The sequence below is a fragment of the Ornithorhynchus anatinus genome, chromosome 2 (genome assembly GCF_004115215.2).
Source record: "Ornithorhynchus anatinus isolate Pmale09 chromosome 2, mOrnAna1.pri.v4, whole genome shotgun sequence".
NCBI classification, from domain to species: Eukaryota; Metazoa; Chordata; class Mammalia; order Monotremata; family Ornithorhynchidae; genus Ornithorhynchus; species Ornithorhynchus anatinus.
Genome location: NC_041729.1, coordinates 37,079,455 through 37,097,320, shown reverse-complemented (window position 1 = coordinate 37,097,320; position 17,866 = coordinate 37,079,455). Strand labels below are relative to the sequence as shown.

General features: G+C 48.1%; 1 protein-coding gene across 4 annotated transcripts in view; it reads right to left on the bottom strand.

The window, feature by feature from the left end:
• The window catches only part of FBXL18 (F-box and leucine rich repeat protein 18), a 51,494-nt gene extending 35,270 nt beyond the window's left edge, over positions 1 to 16,224 (bottom strand). For 3 of the 4 annotated variants that reach the window (XR_003754567.2, XM_029051445.2, XM_029051430.2), the window contains exons 1-3: positions 16,018 to 16,224; positions 7,577 to 7,786; positions 5,422 to 6,959 (exon numbers count right to left, since the gene is read on the bottom strand). Coding sequence is in view for 3 of the 4 variants with exons in the window: in XM_029051445.2 (XP_028907278.1) it covers positions 5,422 to 6,959; positions 7,577 to 7,786; positions 16,018 to 16,035 (1,766 nt within the window). In the remaining variant the exon portion in view is untranslated. Of the gene's footprint in view, positions 1 to 5,421; positions 6,960 to 7,576; positions 7,787 to 9,621; positions 9,766 to 16,017 lie in introns of all 4 variants that reach the window. The other variant, XM_029051437.2, reaches the window with a different exon arrangement.
• Between the last annotated feature and the right edge of the window lie 1,642 nt (positions 16,225 to 17,866).

Below are 17,866 nucleotides of genomic sequence, written 5' to 3'. Positions count from 1 at the left end.
GGCAGGGTGTTAAATGCCAAGGCAGGGACAAGCGCAAGGTGATGGCCAGTGTCGGAAATGCTTGAAGTACAGAAGAGGTGGAGGGGGGAGCAGAAAAGTGGAGTGAGGAGCAGAATTGGAGACAATATAAGAGTTATGGGGGGGAGGGAAGGGGAAGGCAGACCTTGAAAGTATAAATATCTTGAACTTGGAGGTTGTCCCTGAGGAAAAAAAGTGCCACACCTCACACACAGGGGTGCCAACGGAAAGATAGAGTTAGAATGGCATAACCTGACATGTCTATTGCCAAGCTAGCCCCCTCAAAGGGAGTGAACAGATATGAGCAACCAGAGAGATCTGAGACCCCTTCGCCAACCCACAGAGTTCAAATTCCTTGATTGTTAATAATAATAATAAATAATAACACTAATAATGGCATTTGGTAAGTGCTTACTAAGTGCCAAGCACTGTTCTAAGCACTGGGGTAGATACAGCGTAATCAGGTTGTCTCACGTGGGGCTCAGAGTTAATCCCCATTTTACAAATGAGGTAACAGGCACAGAGAAGTGAAGTGACTTGCCCGAAGTCACACAGCTAACAAGCGGCAGAGCCAGGAATAGAACCCACGACCTCTGACTCTCAAGCCCGTGCTCTTTCCACTAAGCCACGGTGCTTCTTTAAGAAAGCCATGGAATGGTTAGTATACTGTCCTGCTTTAACTTCCCAGACCCACTGAATAACAGCCATCAAAATAAGCAGGAGTTGTCGAACAAAGTGAAGAAAAGCAGAGTTTAAAAACAACAGAGGAGCAGCGGGGTCTAGAGGAAAGAACCCAGGACTGGAACTCAAGAGACATGAGACGTCATCTCGGTTCTGCCGCCTGCCCACTGCGCAACCCTGGGCAGGTCATTTAACTTCTGTGCCTCTATTTCCTCACCTGCAAAGTGGGGATTAAATATGTTTTCTCTCTCCCACTTAATCCCCACTTCGCAGGTGAGGAAATAGAGGCACAAGTTTTTCTGTTTGTTTTCTCTCTCCCATCAAACTGTGAGCCTCTTGAGGGACAAGGACTGTGCCTCACCTTACTGTATTTTATCTATCCCAGTGCAAGAACATACTCACTAATAATACTAGCAATAATTGAGATATTTGTTACTATTACTAGCCAACTCCCTACAGGAAGAGTCTAACTGTTTGTCAGCGGCACTGGAACATAGTTGAAGGGACTGGGGTGAAGGTTGTGCTCTCTAACCAACAATACTTCCCTACAAATGCAAACTGGAGGCAAATGAAAATCGTCCCGGTGCCGGGGAAGGCGCTGGATAAACACCATTACAACTACAAATCACAGTGCTAGGCTTCACATGAGGACCAAACACCCAGCAGAGGGAAAAGGAAAAGAAAACAACTCCCTTTTTTCTGCCGGGTTGGCATATGCTGTTTGATTTAAGAAATCTGTAGAAATAGAGCACATTTCCCATCTTTGTGGCATGTTCTGAATATGGTCCAACAGGGAAGTCTCTGGGGTTGACACAGTATAATGCCAGAAAAACCTGAAACCCCAAACCTAATCAAATTCTCTCTGGGCAACTAATAGCAGGGGGTAAAATCAGATGGCAAACTGCTTGTTTGCTTCATGGCACAATGGATAGAACAGGGGCCTGAGAGTCAGAAGGTCATGGGTTCTAATTCCCAGCTCCACCACTTGTCTGCTGGGTGACCTTGGACAAATCACCTCACTTCTCCGTGCCTGAGTTACCAGTCTGTAAATACGGGGATTGAGGCTGGGAGCCCACGTGGGACAGGGACTGCGTTCCAATCCAATTTGCTTACATCTACCCCAGCACTTTTAGGATGCCTGGCCCGAAGTAAGCACTTAAATGCCACAATTATTAAAAGGCTTTATGCTTTAGCAACATGAGAAAGTGAGTGACTCTGAGAACATCCTAAACCCCAAAGCCTGAGGGAGAATTGCGTTAGCCGATAAAAAGATTCACTAACAACTAGGGGTTCAAAGGAATTGGGGCCATCTTCAGAGATCAGGTGTCTGAACCACCAGATTTCAAAGCAGGAGGCAGACTAATAAGCAGGTCTCCAGTTATGTCTCCCCCTCTAGAATGGAAGCTCCTTGTGGGCAGGGAATGAATCCACCGACTGTTACAGTATACCTTCCCAAGCGCTTATTACAGTGTTCTGCACACAGTAAGTGCTCAATAAATACCAATAATTCATTATGCTCAGGCCCTAAGCCCCTAGGTGCACAGAACCTAAAAATCCAGATGGTGAATTATTTTTGGAAGCTTCCAAAAAATTATCTCTCTACTATTCGATAATGGGGACTGGGGGAGGACTAGCATTTTCATCAGTCAAGCTACTTCCAACATTTATGTTTTTGTCATTCTGAGAAGTCCACATTCAAAATGTTTTAGATGAGCTCTTCAGGGATAATAAGGACCTTTGTTGTTTCCTAACTAATCCTCTACATTTGAAAAGTCTTCAGGAACATTATTTTTATAGATGAGCCAATGTTTTCAGCAAACTATAAAAATGAACTGTGTTGCAGAGCTCCGGACAGAGACCAGGAGTTGTTTATTTTAAGAGGTGCATAAAGACAGTTTTTTCCCCTTTGCAAAAATAAAACCCTCAAAATGATGTTAACTTGGAGAGTTTAAATACCCAAGAGTCAGGGAGTACGGTGCTATGGTTCTCAAAGTGTGCATCAGACACATCATAACTGGATATAAATAACTTTCAGAATCGAAGTAGTACATGTGCTCGAGGAGAATGAGCTATGGTTGCTGAGAAACAAAGCAGAGAATCTAAGACATATTGCTCCACTATAGGAGTTAAATATAAGCAGTTGGTGCGATATGCCCTATCAATTGTATGTCTTGGTTTTTAGTCCTTTTTCTTATTTCCCCAAACCAGCAAAGGCTTGCACACACTAGAATAGTCGACTCTGTCCGGGACGGAGGGAATCGAGAGATCGTCATAAACGCAACGACTGCATGAAAACTGAGCAGTGTTGATTGATTCCAAGCTCAACTTTTTTCCAGGCTATTTGTTAAGCACTCACTACGTGTCAAGCACCGTTCTAAAAGGCTGAAATTTCTTTCAGTTGCTGGTCGAGACTACAGATATCATTCGGAACCTTGAAAATGGTGGGGGAAACGAAGGTGAACGAGAAGGGGGAGAATAATAATAACAGTAACTTGAGTATCTGTTAAGTACTTACTATTTGCCAAGCGCTGAACTAATAATAATAATTTTGGTATTTGTTAAGCGCTTACTACGTGCAGAGCACTGTTCTAAGCACGGGGGTAGATACAGGGTAATCAGGTTGTCCCACATGAGGCTCACAGTTAATCCCCATTTTACAGATGAGGTAACTGAGGCACTGAGAAGTTAAGTGACTTGCCCACAGTCACACAGCTGACAAGTGGCAGAGTGGGATTCGAACCCATGACCTCTGACTCCCTAGCCCGGGCTCTTTCCACTGAGCCACGCTAAGTCCTGGGGTAGACAGGAGATAATCCAATTGGATACAATCCCTGTCCTACACAGGGTTCACAATCAAAAGGAAAGAGTCACATGAATGTCCAGGATATCCTCAAAAGTTCCTTCCTCTAAGTCTTAAAATTGTGTTTACACCAGGAACTGGTATTCCTAACTACATTTTTCACTTGTAGTCATAATGCCATAAGGTGGCAGTGTGGTGTAGTGGAAAGAGTACGAGCCTGGGAGGCAGAAGACCTGGGTTCTAATCCCCGGCTCTGCCTCGTGCCTGGTGTCTGACCTGGGCCAAATCATTGAATTTCTCTGTGCCTCAGTCACCTCATCTGTAAAATGGGGGGGGGGGGGGGGGACAGTGAGCCCCATGTGGGACAGGGACTGTATCCAACCTGAGGTGCTTATTTCCACCCCAGTACAGCGTGGCTTAGTGCAAAGAGCACGGACTTGGGAGTCAGAGGACGTGGGTTCTATTCCCAGCTCCGCCACTTATCAGCTGTGTGACTTTGGGCAAGTCACAACTTTTCTGTGCCTCGGTTACCTCATCTGTAAAATTAAGACTGTGTGCCCCACGTGGGATAACTTCATTACCTTGTATCAAACCCAGTGCTCGGCACATAGTAAGCGCTTAACAAGTACCATCATCATTATTATTATTACAGTGCCTGGCACACAGTAAGCACTTTACAAATACCGTTTTTTAAAAAAAGGGGGTGCGCCTAAAGCCAAGTGCCAAATTTAAGCTCCTAGTCTCCGTGCCGGGCAGATACGGCTATCCTTTCAGGAGGAACACCTCACTGGTTTCACCTCCGACCCCACCCCAGGAACCTATTACCGGTTGTCAACTGCCAGAGACCATTTCGTACTTATCCAGCTACCCGTCCCTGACTTCCCACTGCCTGCTGCCCCAAGTGAGAATGAGAACAGTCCCTAGGGTACAGGCAGGGTGGCAGAAAGGAGGGTACAAGGGGGCAAGCAGGGCTGCCGGCATCTTAAGGTCCCAGTGCCACTCCTTGGTCAAACAGAAGCAGCTGGGCCTAGGAGACAGAGCACGGGCCAGTTAGTCAGAGGACCCGGATTCTAATTTCAGCTCCGTCATCGGTCTGCCGTGTTACCTTGGACAAGTCACTTAACTTCTCTACGCCTTTACCTCAATTGTAAAATGGGGATTAAGACTGTGAGCCCTACGGGAGAGTGTTTCGCACACAGTAAGGCTCAACAAATATGAATGAATGACAAGAACTATTTCCAACCCGATGATCTTGCATTTACCCTAATGCTTGAAATAGTGGCTGACACATAGTAAGCGCTTATTGAATACCATTTAAAAAAAAAAGTCATAAGGTCTGCCCAGGAAGCGCACTACACGCTCTAGTGACCCCATCTCAAGTCAACCGCACCCTTCTTCCGAGCGAGCCACGTCAAACTGCAGCGCTGAAGTCGCTAAAAGAATTTCGTTGGACGACCGCACCCGCCCCACCCGGGGCTCACAACCTAAGCAAAAAATTCATTCCGAACACCTCCCCCTTTAGCTGGACTTTAACCGATCTGCAAAATGACCAGAACCCACTTGTCTGCTGTGTGACCTTGGGTAAGTGACTTCACTTCTTTGGGCCTCAGTTCTCTCATCTAAAAATGGGGATTAAGACTGTGAGCTCTATGTGGGACAGGGAGTGTGTCCAACCCGATTATCTTGTACCTAACCCGGCACTTCGAGCAGTGCCTGGCACATAGTAAGCGCTTAATACCATAATTATCATTATTAGTGACCACCACCTAGCCTGGGAGTGTCTGCACTTGCTCCATTCACACTGCCATAGGAACGACCTCCGAACCACTTCGCCTGCTCGCCGGCCTTCCGGAAGGAGTCCCTCTGGGACCTAGATTTCCAGAAACGAAGACATTAGGAAAGGATATAGGCCAGGTCCTCACCTGAGATCTCTGAGCTGCTTGCAGTGCTTCAGCATGTCAGACAGGGCAGACATGTAGACCACCTTCCCCATCATGCCCAGGTTGGCCAGCGACAGCGTCTGCAGCTGCTGGCACTGCAACCCAATGCTAACGAGCCCCGAGCCCGTCAGAATACTGGGCAACTGGGCCAGAGTCAAGTTGCGCAAGAACGCCAGTTGGCCGATGGCGGCCACCTCGGCATCCCCGACGTTCTGGGCCCGGCTGCAAGGGGGCAGCGAGTTCCGAATGGCGGGCTCGTTCCGGGGCATAGCGGAGGAAAAGTTGGACCCGATCAACTCCAGGTTTTCCAAAAAGGGAACGCTCTCCAGGAGGGTCCAGAAAACCGAGGTCGGCCTGGGAGCCGCCTGCTCGGAGGAGGGCCGGGGATACGTCTGCACTCCGATCCGCACTTTCTTCCCAAACCCCCGGGGCACCGCCGCCGTCTGCAGGGGGGGCTTGTCCGCCTTCGAGGCCAAGTCGGTGATGGAGCAGACGGGCAGGGAGAGGGACCGCAGGTGTTGGAGCTGAGCCAGAAGCTGGCACAGATGCTTCCCCAAGTCCTCCGAGCTGTGGTGATGGGCGGCCGACAGGTTCAGGTGCTTCAGGTTGCAGCAGGACACGACTAGCGTCTCCAGGATGCTGCTGTCGATATCGTCCTCGGCTTTGCGGAACAGCGAGTCCGGAGAGAGGCAGTGGACGCAGCCGCTGAGGTTCAGGCTGGCTAAGCTCTTCAGGTCTTTGCCCCCGTTGATGACCCGTTGGATCAGGTGGCCCCCGGACAGGGTGCAGCGGCTGAAGCTGAAGTAGAAGGGGTTGTTGAACTTCATGTGCTGAAGGAGGGACGAGCCGTTGAGCCACGACTTGGGCAGCTGCAGGGCGTCCAGGGACACGTTGCGGGCCATGGAGTCCAGCAGGTTTTTGGTGGCCCCGCTCTCGGCGAAGCTGCCCGGGACCGAAATGAGGAAGGCGTGGAGGTTTTCTGGGGTCCGGTCGCTGAGCACCGCCAGATACAGCCTCACCACTTCCTGATTGATGTAGCCGGGGGCCAGCCTGGCATAAAAGATGCGGAGGTTCTGGTAGTGGGGGACGTTGCTCTGGCCCACCATCAGCTGGCCGGACAGGATCGCTCCTTCCCGAGTACGGTCCAGGATCTCAAAGTAGAGCAGTAGTTTCTCCAGGCTCGTGCAACAGGGGACCACCCCGTACGACGGCGTGTAGAGCGTCTGCTTAAGCTCGACCACTCGGCTGAGCGTGCCTTTACACTCGCTGCTCAGCTGGGCGGCGTCGAACCCCGGGTTGACATCGATGGCCAGCGACCGCAAGTGCTGGAGGGCCGACAGCATCTTCGACAGGCGGACCGACGTCAGGTGGCAGCCGGACAGGTTCACCTTCACTAGGTTTCGGCAGCGGGTCACGTGCTCAATCGTGGAGCCGGGCAGCCAGTAGCAGCCGGCCATGTTCAACTGGTAGATCTCTTTCCCGATTTCTCGGACGAGTTGCTTCACTTTGTCTTCGCTGGCCTGCACCCGCAAAAGAACACCGACAGAGTTGAGAGAGACGAGGGGCTCGATTTCACCGTTTACTTAGTTCCTTCCCGACCAACTCAGCACCGTCTCACAGCTGGGGCTCGAGCGGATCGCCTAGCAAAACTGAGTCCTGCCGTGGTGTGAAAGCCCAGAGCTCATATGCACCTGCAGGGATCTGGATTTAGGGAAGATGCTAAATAATTCCAAGCCCCCTCAGCCAAGGGGTACTTTAGGCACTAACCAGTGGGGTACAACCCTACTGTACCTGCGGTTACAGTGTCATCAGTGTTTCAATTAGCATTCTATCTTCTCACTACTGTACTCTGCCACGGGCTTACGGCAGAGCTCTGTACAGAGGAGCTGCTCGCCCATAACCCTGACTGTGCTTTCTACGTCCACCTTTCTACCGTCAGGAATCTCCTGTTACCCTTCGGCAAGAGGCCCCGGTTCCACAAAAATCAGCCATTCCTTTACTTTTTTAAAACAATCGAAAAAAACAACAAAAAACCAAACCACAGATTGCCCTGCAGCATTCTACGTGCAGAGTAATCTTTCACGCTAACCTTCCTTAGGAATGGAGTGAGAACTTCTGAAAAGAGATAATTTCCCACCTGATAATCCCGGTGAAGCAATACTGTATGGGTAAGACTCTTGTCCAGACAGAGAGTCGCCAGCTTCCTGCAGGTTCTCCTCACGTTCAAAATGAGGTCCGTGCTGGGGATATAACTCAGGATGTGCAAAAGAATCTCATCGGAAAACTCCATTAGGCCGATGCTGTTCATTAGGTCAACGCTGCTCATGTCGTCCTCATTTGGCATCTCCTGAAAGGAAATGGGGAAGACCGGCCAAGATATTAATTAGAAACACAAGAAGGTAAAGAGGCCAACACAAACACAAGGGACATGGGGCCAGGGCCACCTCCAGGGATTTGCCTGCTGTCCTCATCCAGATAAAGAGGGGAAACATCGCTGATGTGGATCCTTTTTTGAAGTTCAAAATGTAATCCCATGATTTACCCTAGGACTCCTCAAAGAGTAGAAGCAAAGAAACAACTGAATGAAAATCCCCATGCCAACTTTCCATTTTGAATCTATAATACCGGGCTTTCAAAAGAAAGACCAGCTTTATAAAGGAGATGGAAAGCTGCCACATGCTAAAGAGAGTGGGATTTACTGAGCACCTTCAATACGGTCTGCGGAAAGTTCCAGCTTGGATCCTCAGTGCCCTGGGATTTTCTGAAAAGAAAATGGATCTGGCACTAAATTTTCACAAGATGGGAACATCCTTTTTCCAAAGCTTCTGTAAGTCTTCTTTCCCCGCTTGAAATTAGCACCTAGCAGATGACTGTCACAGCACTGAAGATAGTAATCATCTCCATTTCTTTTGAAAAGAGCTTTGTCATCTGCATAAGAACTCTTCTTAGGTTGTGTCATTTCTTCATTCCATTTCCTGCATATTTTGGATCAGATGCTTCCATCTTTCAACTGCCTGACCAGATGCCATGGCAACAATTTCCTCCATGTAGTCCAGGGAAGAAAAGTACGCTATGAGGGCTTTACAAACAAGCGGTACTGGGAAAGGAAATTACTTGCTCTGGGAGCCACAGCTATTAAATCATCTGGATCTTATTAAAATGGGTTGCACATTGACAGGGCCAAGCAGCCCCAGAACTGAGTCTCTAGGCACTGTCCTCATCCTCCACCTCCATTTCTCCTCTCTAAACACACATCACCAATTCACAAACTAAGAAACAAAGCAAATCCCCAAACCCTGCTGTACTGTACTCTTCCAAGTGCTTTGTAAAGTGCTCTGCACACAGTAGGTGCTCAATAAATACCATCGATGATGATGATGACTAAAACACTGGATTCCTGAATTTTGATTGTGATCATTGATCTGCACTAATATGTTTCCCCATTTCCTTCATTGTCTCTGCCAGGCAATTCATTCATTCATTCATTCAATAGTATTTATTGAGCGCTTACTATGTGCAGAGCACTTTACTAAGCGCTTGGGATGAACAAGTCGGCAACAGATAGAGACAGTCCCTGCCGTTTGACGGGCTTACAGTCTAATCGGGGGAGACGGACAGACAAGAACAATGGCAATAAATAGAGTCAAGGGGAAGAACATCTCGTAAAAACAATGGCAACTAAATAGAATCAAGGCGATGTACAATTCATTAACAAAATAAATAGGGTAACGGATTCATTCAACAGTATTTATTGAGTGCTTACTATGTGCAGAGCACTGTACCAAGCGCTTGGAATGTCCAATTCGGCAACAGATAGAGACAACCCCTGCCCATTGACGGGCTTACAGTCTAATCGGGGGAGACAGACAGACAAAAACAATAGCAATAAATAGAATCAAGGGGAGGTACATCTCATTAACAAAAATAAATAGGGCAATGAAAGCAGTCCTCTGCACATAGTAGGTGCTCAATAAGTACTACTGAATGAATCTTTTTGGTTACCCTCTTCTCTACATTTGCCTCCCCAGCAACTCCTACATCCTTTGCTCGACCAGCACATCTTTCTCCAACCCCTCTGGCTTTCTCTTTTAAATCCCCTTAACTTTCTCCTCTGCCCCTCTTTTTACAAAGCTACCAACCAACGGATGTCTGACAAAAAAGATATTGTACGTTTCTGTATACCTGGGGATGTTTTGGTGTGGCTGATTTTCTCTCTTAGCATGTGAGTCAGCAGTCACCCTTGGTAATCTGCAAAGCTTCCTCAGTTTTATCAACATTCTCCCTCCTCTGTTTCCAGTGGTTCCCTGCCCAGCAGCTGGAATGAGTCTAAAAATAGTGTCAAGTGGCTGTGCAGCCCTAGGGGGCATAAAGGCATCGGTCTCCACAAACTTGGGAGTGAGGCATGGAAGGAAAAATGACAGAACAGTTGAAACAAAGATATAGGGAGCAACCTAGAGTGTACACACTGCTTTTCACTGCCATATACTCTCAACCACCTGATGGGAAGTGGAATGAAACCTGCACAACTATAATACTCCCTGAGTCTTTTATCTAACTATGGAGGTTCTGGGAGCTGGAAGGTAGGAAAATTTCCCCTCCCCAAGTTTGAGCTCACCCTACCTCGAGGCTTCGCGGTAGGCTGGGGTGGCAAGAGGAGAGTGAGGAGAAAGAGGTGGCGATTTCAAAAGGACAGGAATGAATGAGGAAGGTGGGCACAAAATACTGTAAAATATCATGTGCTCCCATTTTTCCTCCTCTCTTCCCCCCTCACTCCTCCTCATTTCCCACTCTTTTTCCCAGAGGTAGGTTGGGAACAGGCAAACCAGACTCTCTTTCGGAGCTGAACTCGTGAAAGGGCCCGCCACTCCAGCCCTTAACGTTTAAAGGTTGGATCACCCTGTTGAAAGCAAGCAGTGAGCAGAAAGCAGTGCTTTTCTATCAACAGCTGATAATACCAGTATCATGCCAGCTGTCCTTACTTCCCCTTAAGAATAAAAGAAGAAATTCTGAGCTCCTCTCCACAAATCTCAAATGCCTCCCTTCCCCTCCCCCCTAGTTCTCAACACTTCATCCTGATCATAGCTCTTGCAGACAAGAGTTGTACATATTTTCTTCATTTAACTAAAATTATTTCCCTCTTTCTCCCATTTCACATTGTCCCTTCTGTATTATCTTCCCTACCTGTAGAATACCAAACAGCTAGACCACATGACTGGTGACTGAGCAAGACTTCCACCTAGGCCCAGGGGCAGCAGGTGTGAAGCACAGGTCAGCCCACATCCAGCAAACTTCAGACTCCTTCACACTGAAAGGGAAGCCAATTCCCTGCTAGCACGACAGCTCTAGCATCACTAGGCATTGACAAAGAAACATGCCTTTCTGGGTGCTTGTTGAGACCATAAGTCCCCGCAGAAATAGCTGCTCATGCCCAGCCTTGCCCTCACCTGGAAATAAGAATGGGTTCTATAAAGGCTGGGCTTGTTTCAGGCTAGGTTTGGGTCCACACTTCAGGGGCCACCACTATCATTCATTCAATAGTATTTATTGAGTGCTTACTATGTGCAGAGCACTGTACTAAGCGCTTGGAATGTACTAATCGACAACAGATAGAGACAGTCCCTGCCCTTTGACGGGCTTACAGTCTAATCGGGGGAGACAGGCAGACAAGAACAATGGCAATAGAGTCAAGGGGAAGAACATCTCATTAAAACAATGGCAAATAAATAGAATCAGGGTGATGTACATCTCATTAAACAAAATAAATAGGGAGTTGAAGATATATACAGTTGAGCGGACAAGTACAGTGTTGAGGGAGTGGGACGGGAGAGGGGGAGGAGGAGAGGGAAAGGGGGGAGAAGAGGGTTTAGCTGTGGAGAGGTGAAGGGGGGGTAGAGGGAGGAGAGGGAAAAAGGGGGTCCCACCACTATCTGGGACCCAGGGTTTACCATGTGGCACAGTTAATTCAGAGACTTTGGCCAAAGTAGCAGAGTTCATTCATTCAATCGTATTTATTGAGTGTTTACTGTGTGCAGAGCACTGTACTAAACGCTTGGAACGTACAATTCGGCAACAGATAGAGACAATCCCTGCCCAACAAGGGGCTCCCAGTCTAAAAGGTCTTAGTGCCATCAATATATGGTGGATAATAAATAGGCTATAACTTTGACAAATCTGGCCACTAGCACTGGCTAGTTTTATATATATATATATATATATATATATATATATATATATATATAAAATGCCCATTGACTAGTAGTGTTTTTGGAACTAAAGATGTGAAAAGAAATTCACCAAAGATTTTATGGGCCAGACACACTGAACTTCCACTGGACCAAGAACTTAAGCCAAACTAAATAAAGCCACAAAATGATGATGAAGCCTCTTTCCTCGTAAACCTCCTCTAAACTACACGTTCACTGGGGGCAGGGGGCATGTAAACCAACTCTTCTATACTGTGCCCTCCCAAATGCTTAGTACGATGAATTGATTGACTGTAAACTACTGTCGAGCCATGGTCCAGTCACAAAAAAACTTGGGGACCAAGATCCTGAATAAAAGAATCTATCATGATGCCAGCGGTTTGTGAAGCACCACTGACAAAACCTTGTGCTTGCCACTCATGTTCCCACTGGTCTCAGGGGGTGAGACTCGGGGAATCCCAGCCCAGTTTGACTTGGGAAACTGAGTTTTCTCCACCCAGTCTGAGCAGTCAACAAACACTACTGATTGGAGGAAAATTAAAAGATCTTCAGAAGGGAGTTCAGAAAAGAGCAAGTTGATAAATGGAGGAAAAAGAATCATCCCTTCCACAGAATGGCTGAAAGATGATTCCTAATTCTCCCATCAACACATCAACAGAGAGAATTTTTTTTTTTTACACCCCTAAACTACAGTAATGACCAAAAACTGACAACTGCATGAACTGGCAAATTTCTAGGGACCTAAACTTTTCTAGGGCTCTCCTTATTGTTAACTTGAATCCAAAGCACTCACTGGTGACCATGAAACTACCTAATTTTGCCTGAGATAAAAGCTGCAGAAACTAGTTCTGCTGCAAAACACACAATAACCACTCATATCATGCAGTTACAAAAGAATTAACGGTCTCCCTATGGGCAGGGAATGTGTCTACCAACTGTTATAGTGTTCTCTCCCAAGCACTTAGGATTGTGTGCTGCACACTGTAAGCGCCCAATAAATACCCCTGATTGCCTGATTGATCAGTCAATTGTATTTACTGAGCGCTTATAGTAATAACAGCAATGATGGCATTTGTTAAACACTTACTGTGTGCCAAGCACTGTTCTAAGCAGAGGTAGATACAATCAGGTGATCAGGTTGTCCCTCGTGGGCCTCACGGTCTTAATACCCATTTTACAGATCCATCATTTTCAGATGAGGGAACTGTGGCACAGAAAAGTTAAATGACTTGCCCAAAGTCACACAGCCGACAAGAGGCGGAGCGGGGATTAGAACCCCCGGCCTCTGACTCCCAAGCCCGGGCTCTTTCCGCTAAGCCACGCTGCTTCTCAGTGTGGGCAGAGGACTGTACTAAGCACTTGGGAGAGTATAATACGACAATAAACAAACACATTCCCTGCCCACAGGGAGCTTACGGTCTAGAGGGGGATCGATCTAATCGATCTAATCCTCTCAGGGGACCCTACTAATATTCCCCAACAATCCTTTTGCAATTCTGAACAAGCACACACCCTACACTGGTTACATAACTCCCAAAATACTTTTATCCTTAAAATGATCAAAGTGTGCTCAGCTCTTGATGTGCAGATGCTAACCGGGCAGGTTAGAGTGTGAGCCCCATGTGGGACGGACTCCGTGTCCAACCTGATTATCTTGTATCTACCCTAGTGCTCAGTACAGTGCCTGGCAAAGAAGAAGCATTTAACAAGAATCATTAACAACAACAACAACAATCCACATGCAAGAGTAGCTTCATTATGTAGTCCGATCAGAAGCCCGATTCTCTTGGCTGATTCTGGGTCGGGGGTGCCGGTGGCTCTCCCCATCACCCTGCCTGGAGAACCACCACCCGCAGTGCCCGAAGAGCCCAAGCCTGGGAGTCAGAGGGCCTGGATTCTAATCCCGACTCCACCACTTCCACGCAGTGAGACCTTGGACAAGTCACTTGATCCCCCTGTGCCTCAGTTCCCTACCCAACAAAATGGGGATTCAACCCCTGTTCTCCCTCCTACTTAACCTGTTGTCCCCAAGTGGGACCTGATCATCTTTTCTCACCCCGAGTGCTTAGTACGGTGCCTGGCACATATTAAAGCGCTTAACAAATACCATTATTCTTACAATTACTTGCCTGATAACCCTGACACCAGCAGGCCCCGCGGAAGAGAAAAGACAGATGAAAGAAAGGAAGAGCGGCACAACATGGGAAGCAGCACGGCGTAGTGGATAGAGCAGGGGTCTGGGAGTCACAAGGTTGTGAGTTCTAATCCCAGCTTCACCCTTGCCTGCTGTGTGGCCTTGGGCAAGTCACTTCACTGGGCCTCAGTGACCGCCCCCCTTTGAAAAATGGAGATTAAGACCCTGAGCCTCAAGAAGGATGGGGACTGTGACCAACCCAATTTGCCTGCATCCACCCCAGTGCTTAGTACAGTGCCTGGCACATAGGCGCTTAACAAATGCCACAACTGTTATTATTCATTCCTGCATTCAGTCGTATTTATTGAATGCTTACTGTGTGCAGAGCACTGAACTAAATGCTTAGAAAGTACAATTCAGCAGCAGATAGAAACAATCCCTCCCCAACAACAGGCTCACAGTCTAGTCTGTTTTCTTTTGCTGTGTCCCCCTTTTAGAGTGTGACCTCGTTGTTGTGCAGGGATTGTCTCTGGTGCCGAATTATACAAAGTGGCTCAACAGAAAGAGCACAGGCTTGGGAGTCAGAGGTCATGGGTTCTAATCCTGGCTCTGCCGCTTGTCAGCTGTGTGACTTTAGGCAAGTCACTTAAACTCCTCTGTGCCTCAGTTAACTCATCTGTAAAATGGGGATTAAGACTGTGAGCTCTATGTGGGACAACTTGATCACCTTGTACCCTCCCCAGCACTTAGAACAGTGCTTTGCACATAGTAAGCACTTAACAAATGCCATTATTATAGAGAAGCAGTGTGGCTCAGTGGAAAGAGCACAGGCTTAGGAGTCAGGGGTTCTAATCCCGGCTCCACCACCTGTCAGCTGTGTAACTTTGGGAAAGTCACTTCACTTCTCTGGGCCTCAGTTCCCTCATCTATAAAATGGGGAAGAAGACTGTGAGCCCTACTTGGGACAACCTGATTCCCTTGTATCTCCGCCCAGTGCTTAGAAGAGTGCTCAGCACAGAGTAAACACATAACCAAAACCAACATGATTATTATCATTCTCTGGGCCTCAGTTCCCTCATCTGCAAAATGGGGATGAAGACTGTGAGGCCCACGTGGGACCACCTGATGATCTTGTCTCTACAGAGAAGTAACATGGCTCAGTGGAAAGAGCCCGGGCTTGGGAGTCAGAGGTCGTGGGTTCAAATCCCTGCTCAGCCACTTGTCAGCTGTGTGACTTTGGGCATGTCACTTCACTTCTCTGTGCCTCGGTGACCCCATCTGTAAAATGGGGGTGAAGGCTACGAGGCCCACGTGGGACAACCTGATCACCTTGTATCCTCCCCAGTGCTTAGAACGGTGCTTTGCACATAGTAAGCGCTGAACAAACACCATCATTATTATTACTATTACCCCAGCGCTGAGAACAGCACTCGGCACATAGTAAGCGCTTAAGAAATACCACCACTGACCTTGGGCAAGTCACTTCTCTGGGCCTCAGTTACCTCCTCGGTAAAAGAGAGGTTGAGGCTGTGAGCCCCACATAATAATGTTGATATCTGTTAACCGCTCACTATGTGCAGAGCACTGTTCTAAGCGCTGGGGCAGATGCAGGGTAATCAGGTTGCCCCACGTGGGGCTCCCACTCTTCATCCCCATTTTCTAGATGAGGTTCCTGAGGCCCAGAGAAGTGAAGTGGCTTGCCCACAGTCACCCAGCTGACGAGTGGCAGAGGCGGGATTCGAATCCAAGATCTCTGACTCCCAAGCCCGGGCTCTTTCCACTGAGCCACGCTGCTTCTCTGGCACATATAATAATAATAATAATGTTGGTATTTGTTAAGCGCTTCCTATGTGCCGAGCACTGTTCTAAGCGCTGGGGCAGATACAGGGTCATCAGGTTGTCCCACGTGGGGCTCCCAGTCTTCATCCCCATTTGACAGATGAGGTCACTGAGGCCCAGAGAAGTGAAGTGACTCGCCCACAATCACCCAGCTGACGAGTGGCAGAGGCGGGATTCGAACCCATGACCTCTGACCCCCAAGCCCTGTCCACTGTGCCACGCTGCTTCTCTAAGGGACAGGGACTGGGTCCAACCTGATTTGTATCCCCCCCCAGCGCTTAGTACAGTGCCTGGCACACAGTTAAGCGCTTAACGAATACCATTGTTATATTATTATGGCATTATTTATTATATTATTATAATTAGGGGGGGGAGGGCGAGGGCCTGGGCCCGGGCTTTTACCTCTCCGGAGCTGGACATGGTGCGAAGCGTTGCGGGGTCCCGCGGAGCCCGAACTGGCGGCGGCAACAGCTGCTCCCTCCCTTCCTTTTTTCCTTCTTTTTTTTCCTTTCTTTTTTCCTCCCTTTTTTCCTCCCCTCAGCCGCTCCCTCCCCGCCCTGGGCCGGCGCCGCTCAAAGCCGGCGCGGCGGCGGCTCCATGGAGGCCCCGGGGGGCGGGACTTCCGCCAGCTCCCGCCCACTTCCGGCGCCACTTCCGCCCACTTCCGCCCACTTCCTCCCGATCCCGCCCACTCCCGCCCCACTTCCGGCGCCACTTCCGCCCTCATGTAGGTCCCGGGCCCTGCCCCTCTTCATAATAATCATCAATCATGTTGCTATTTGTTAATAATAATAAAAATATTGATTTTTTTAAGCGCTTACTCTGTACCCAGCGCTGTTCTAAGCGCTAGGGGATATGTGGAAAGAACCTGGGCTTGAGAGTCAGAGGTCATGAGTTCGAATTCCGACTCTGCCACTTGTCAGCTGTGTGACTGTGGGCAAGTCACTTTATTTCTCTGTGCCTCAGTTACCTCATCTGTAAAATGGGGATGAAGACTGTGAGCCTCACGTGGGACAACTTGATTACCCTGTGTCTACCCCGGCGCTTAGAACAGTGCTCTGCACATAGTAAGCGCCTAACAAATACTAATATTATTATTATTATTACAAGGTCACCAGGTCGTCCCAAGTAGGGCTCACAGTCTTCAGCCCCATTTGACAGATGCGGGAACTGAGGCCCAGAGAATGATAATAATCATGATGGTATTGGTTAATAATAATGTTGGTATTTGTTAAGCGCTGTTGGTGTTTGTTTGCCACACAGCTGACAAGTGGCAAAGTGGGGATTCGAACCCATGACCTCTGACTTCACAGCCCAGGCTCTTTCCACTAAGCCATGCTGCTTCTCTAAGCGCTTACTATGTGCAGAGCGCTGTTCTAAGCACTGGGGGAAATGCAAGAGAATCAGGTTGTCCCAAATAGGGCTCACAGTCTTCAGCCCCCTTTAACAGATGTGGGAAATGAGGCCCAGAGAATGATAATAATCATGATGGTATTGGTTAAGCGCTTACTATGTGCAGAGCGCTGTCCTAAGCACTGGGGGAGATGCAAGGGAATCAGGTTGTCCCAAGTAGGGCTCACAAGTCTTCAGCCCCATTTGACAGATGAGGGAACTGAGACCCAGAGAATGATAATAATCATGTTGGTATTGGTTAAGCGCTTAATATGCCAAGCACTCTTCTAACCCTGGGTTAGATACAGGGTAATCAGATCATCCCAAATAGGGCTCACAATCTTCATTCCCATTTTTCAGAAGAGGGAACTGAGGCACAGAGAAGTGAAGTCACTTGCCCAAGGTCATACAGCAGATAAGTGGTGGAGCCAGGACTAGAACCCACAACCTCTGACTTCCAAGCCCGTGCTCTTTCCACTAAGCCCCGCTGCTTAACAAACACCATAATTATTTTTATTATTATTACTTGTTTTGTTTTGTTGTCTGTCTCCCCCTTATAGACTGTGAGCCTGTTGTTGGGCTGGGATTGTCTCTGTTGCGGAATTGTACTTTCCAAGCACTTAGTACAGTGCTCTGCACATTGTAAGCACTCAATAAATTCGATTGAATGAATGAATTCATTCAGTCGTATTCATTGACTGCTTACTGGGCTATACTAAGTACTTGGGAGAGTTCACTACAACAATGAACAGCCCTATTCCCCCCCAACACACACAATGGGCTCACAGTCTAGAAGGAGGGAGACAGACTATCAGCGTTGCTAAGTGGAAAGAGCAGGGGCTTGAGAGTCAGAGGCCAT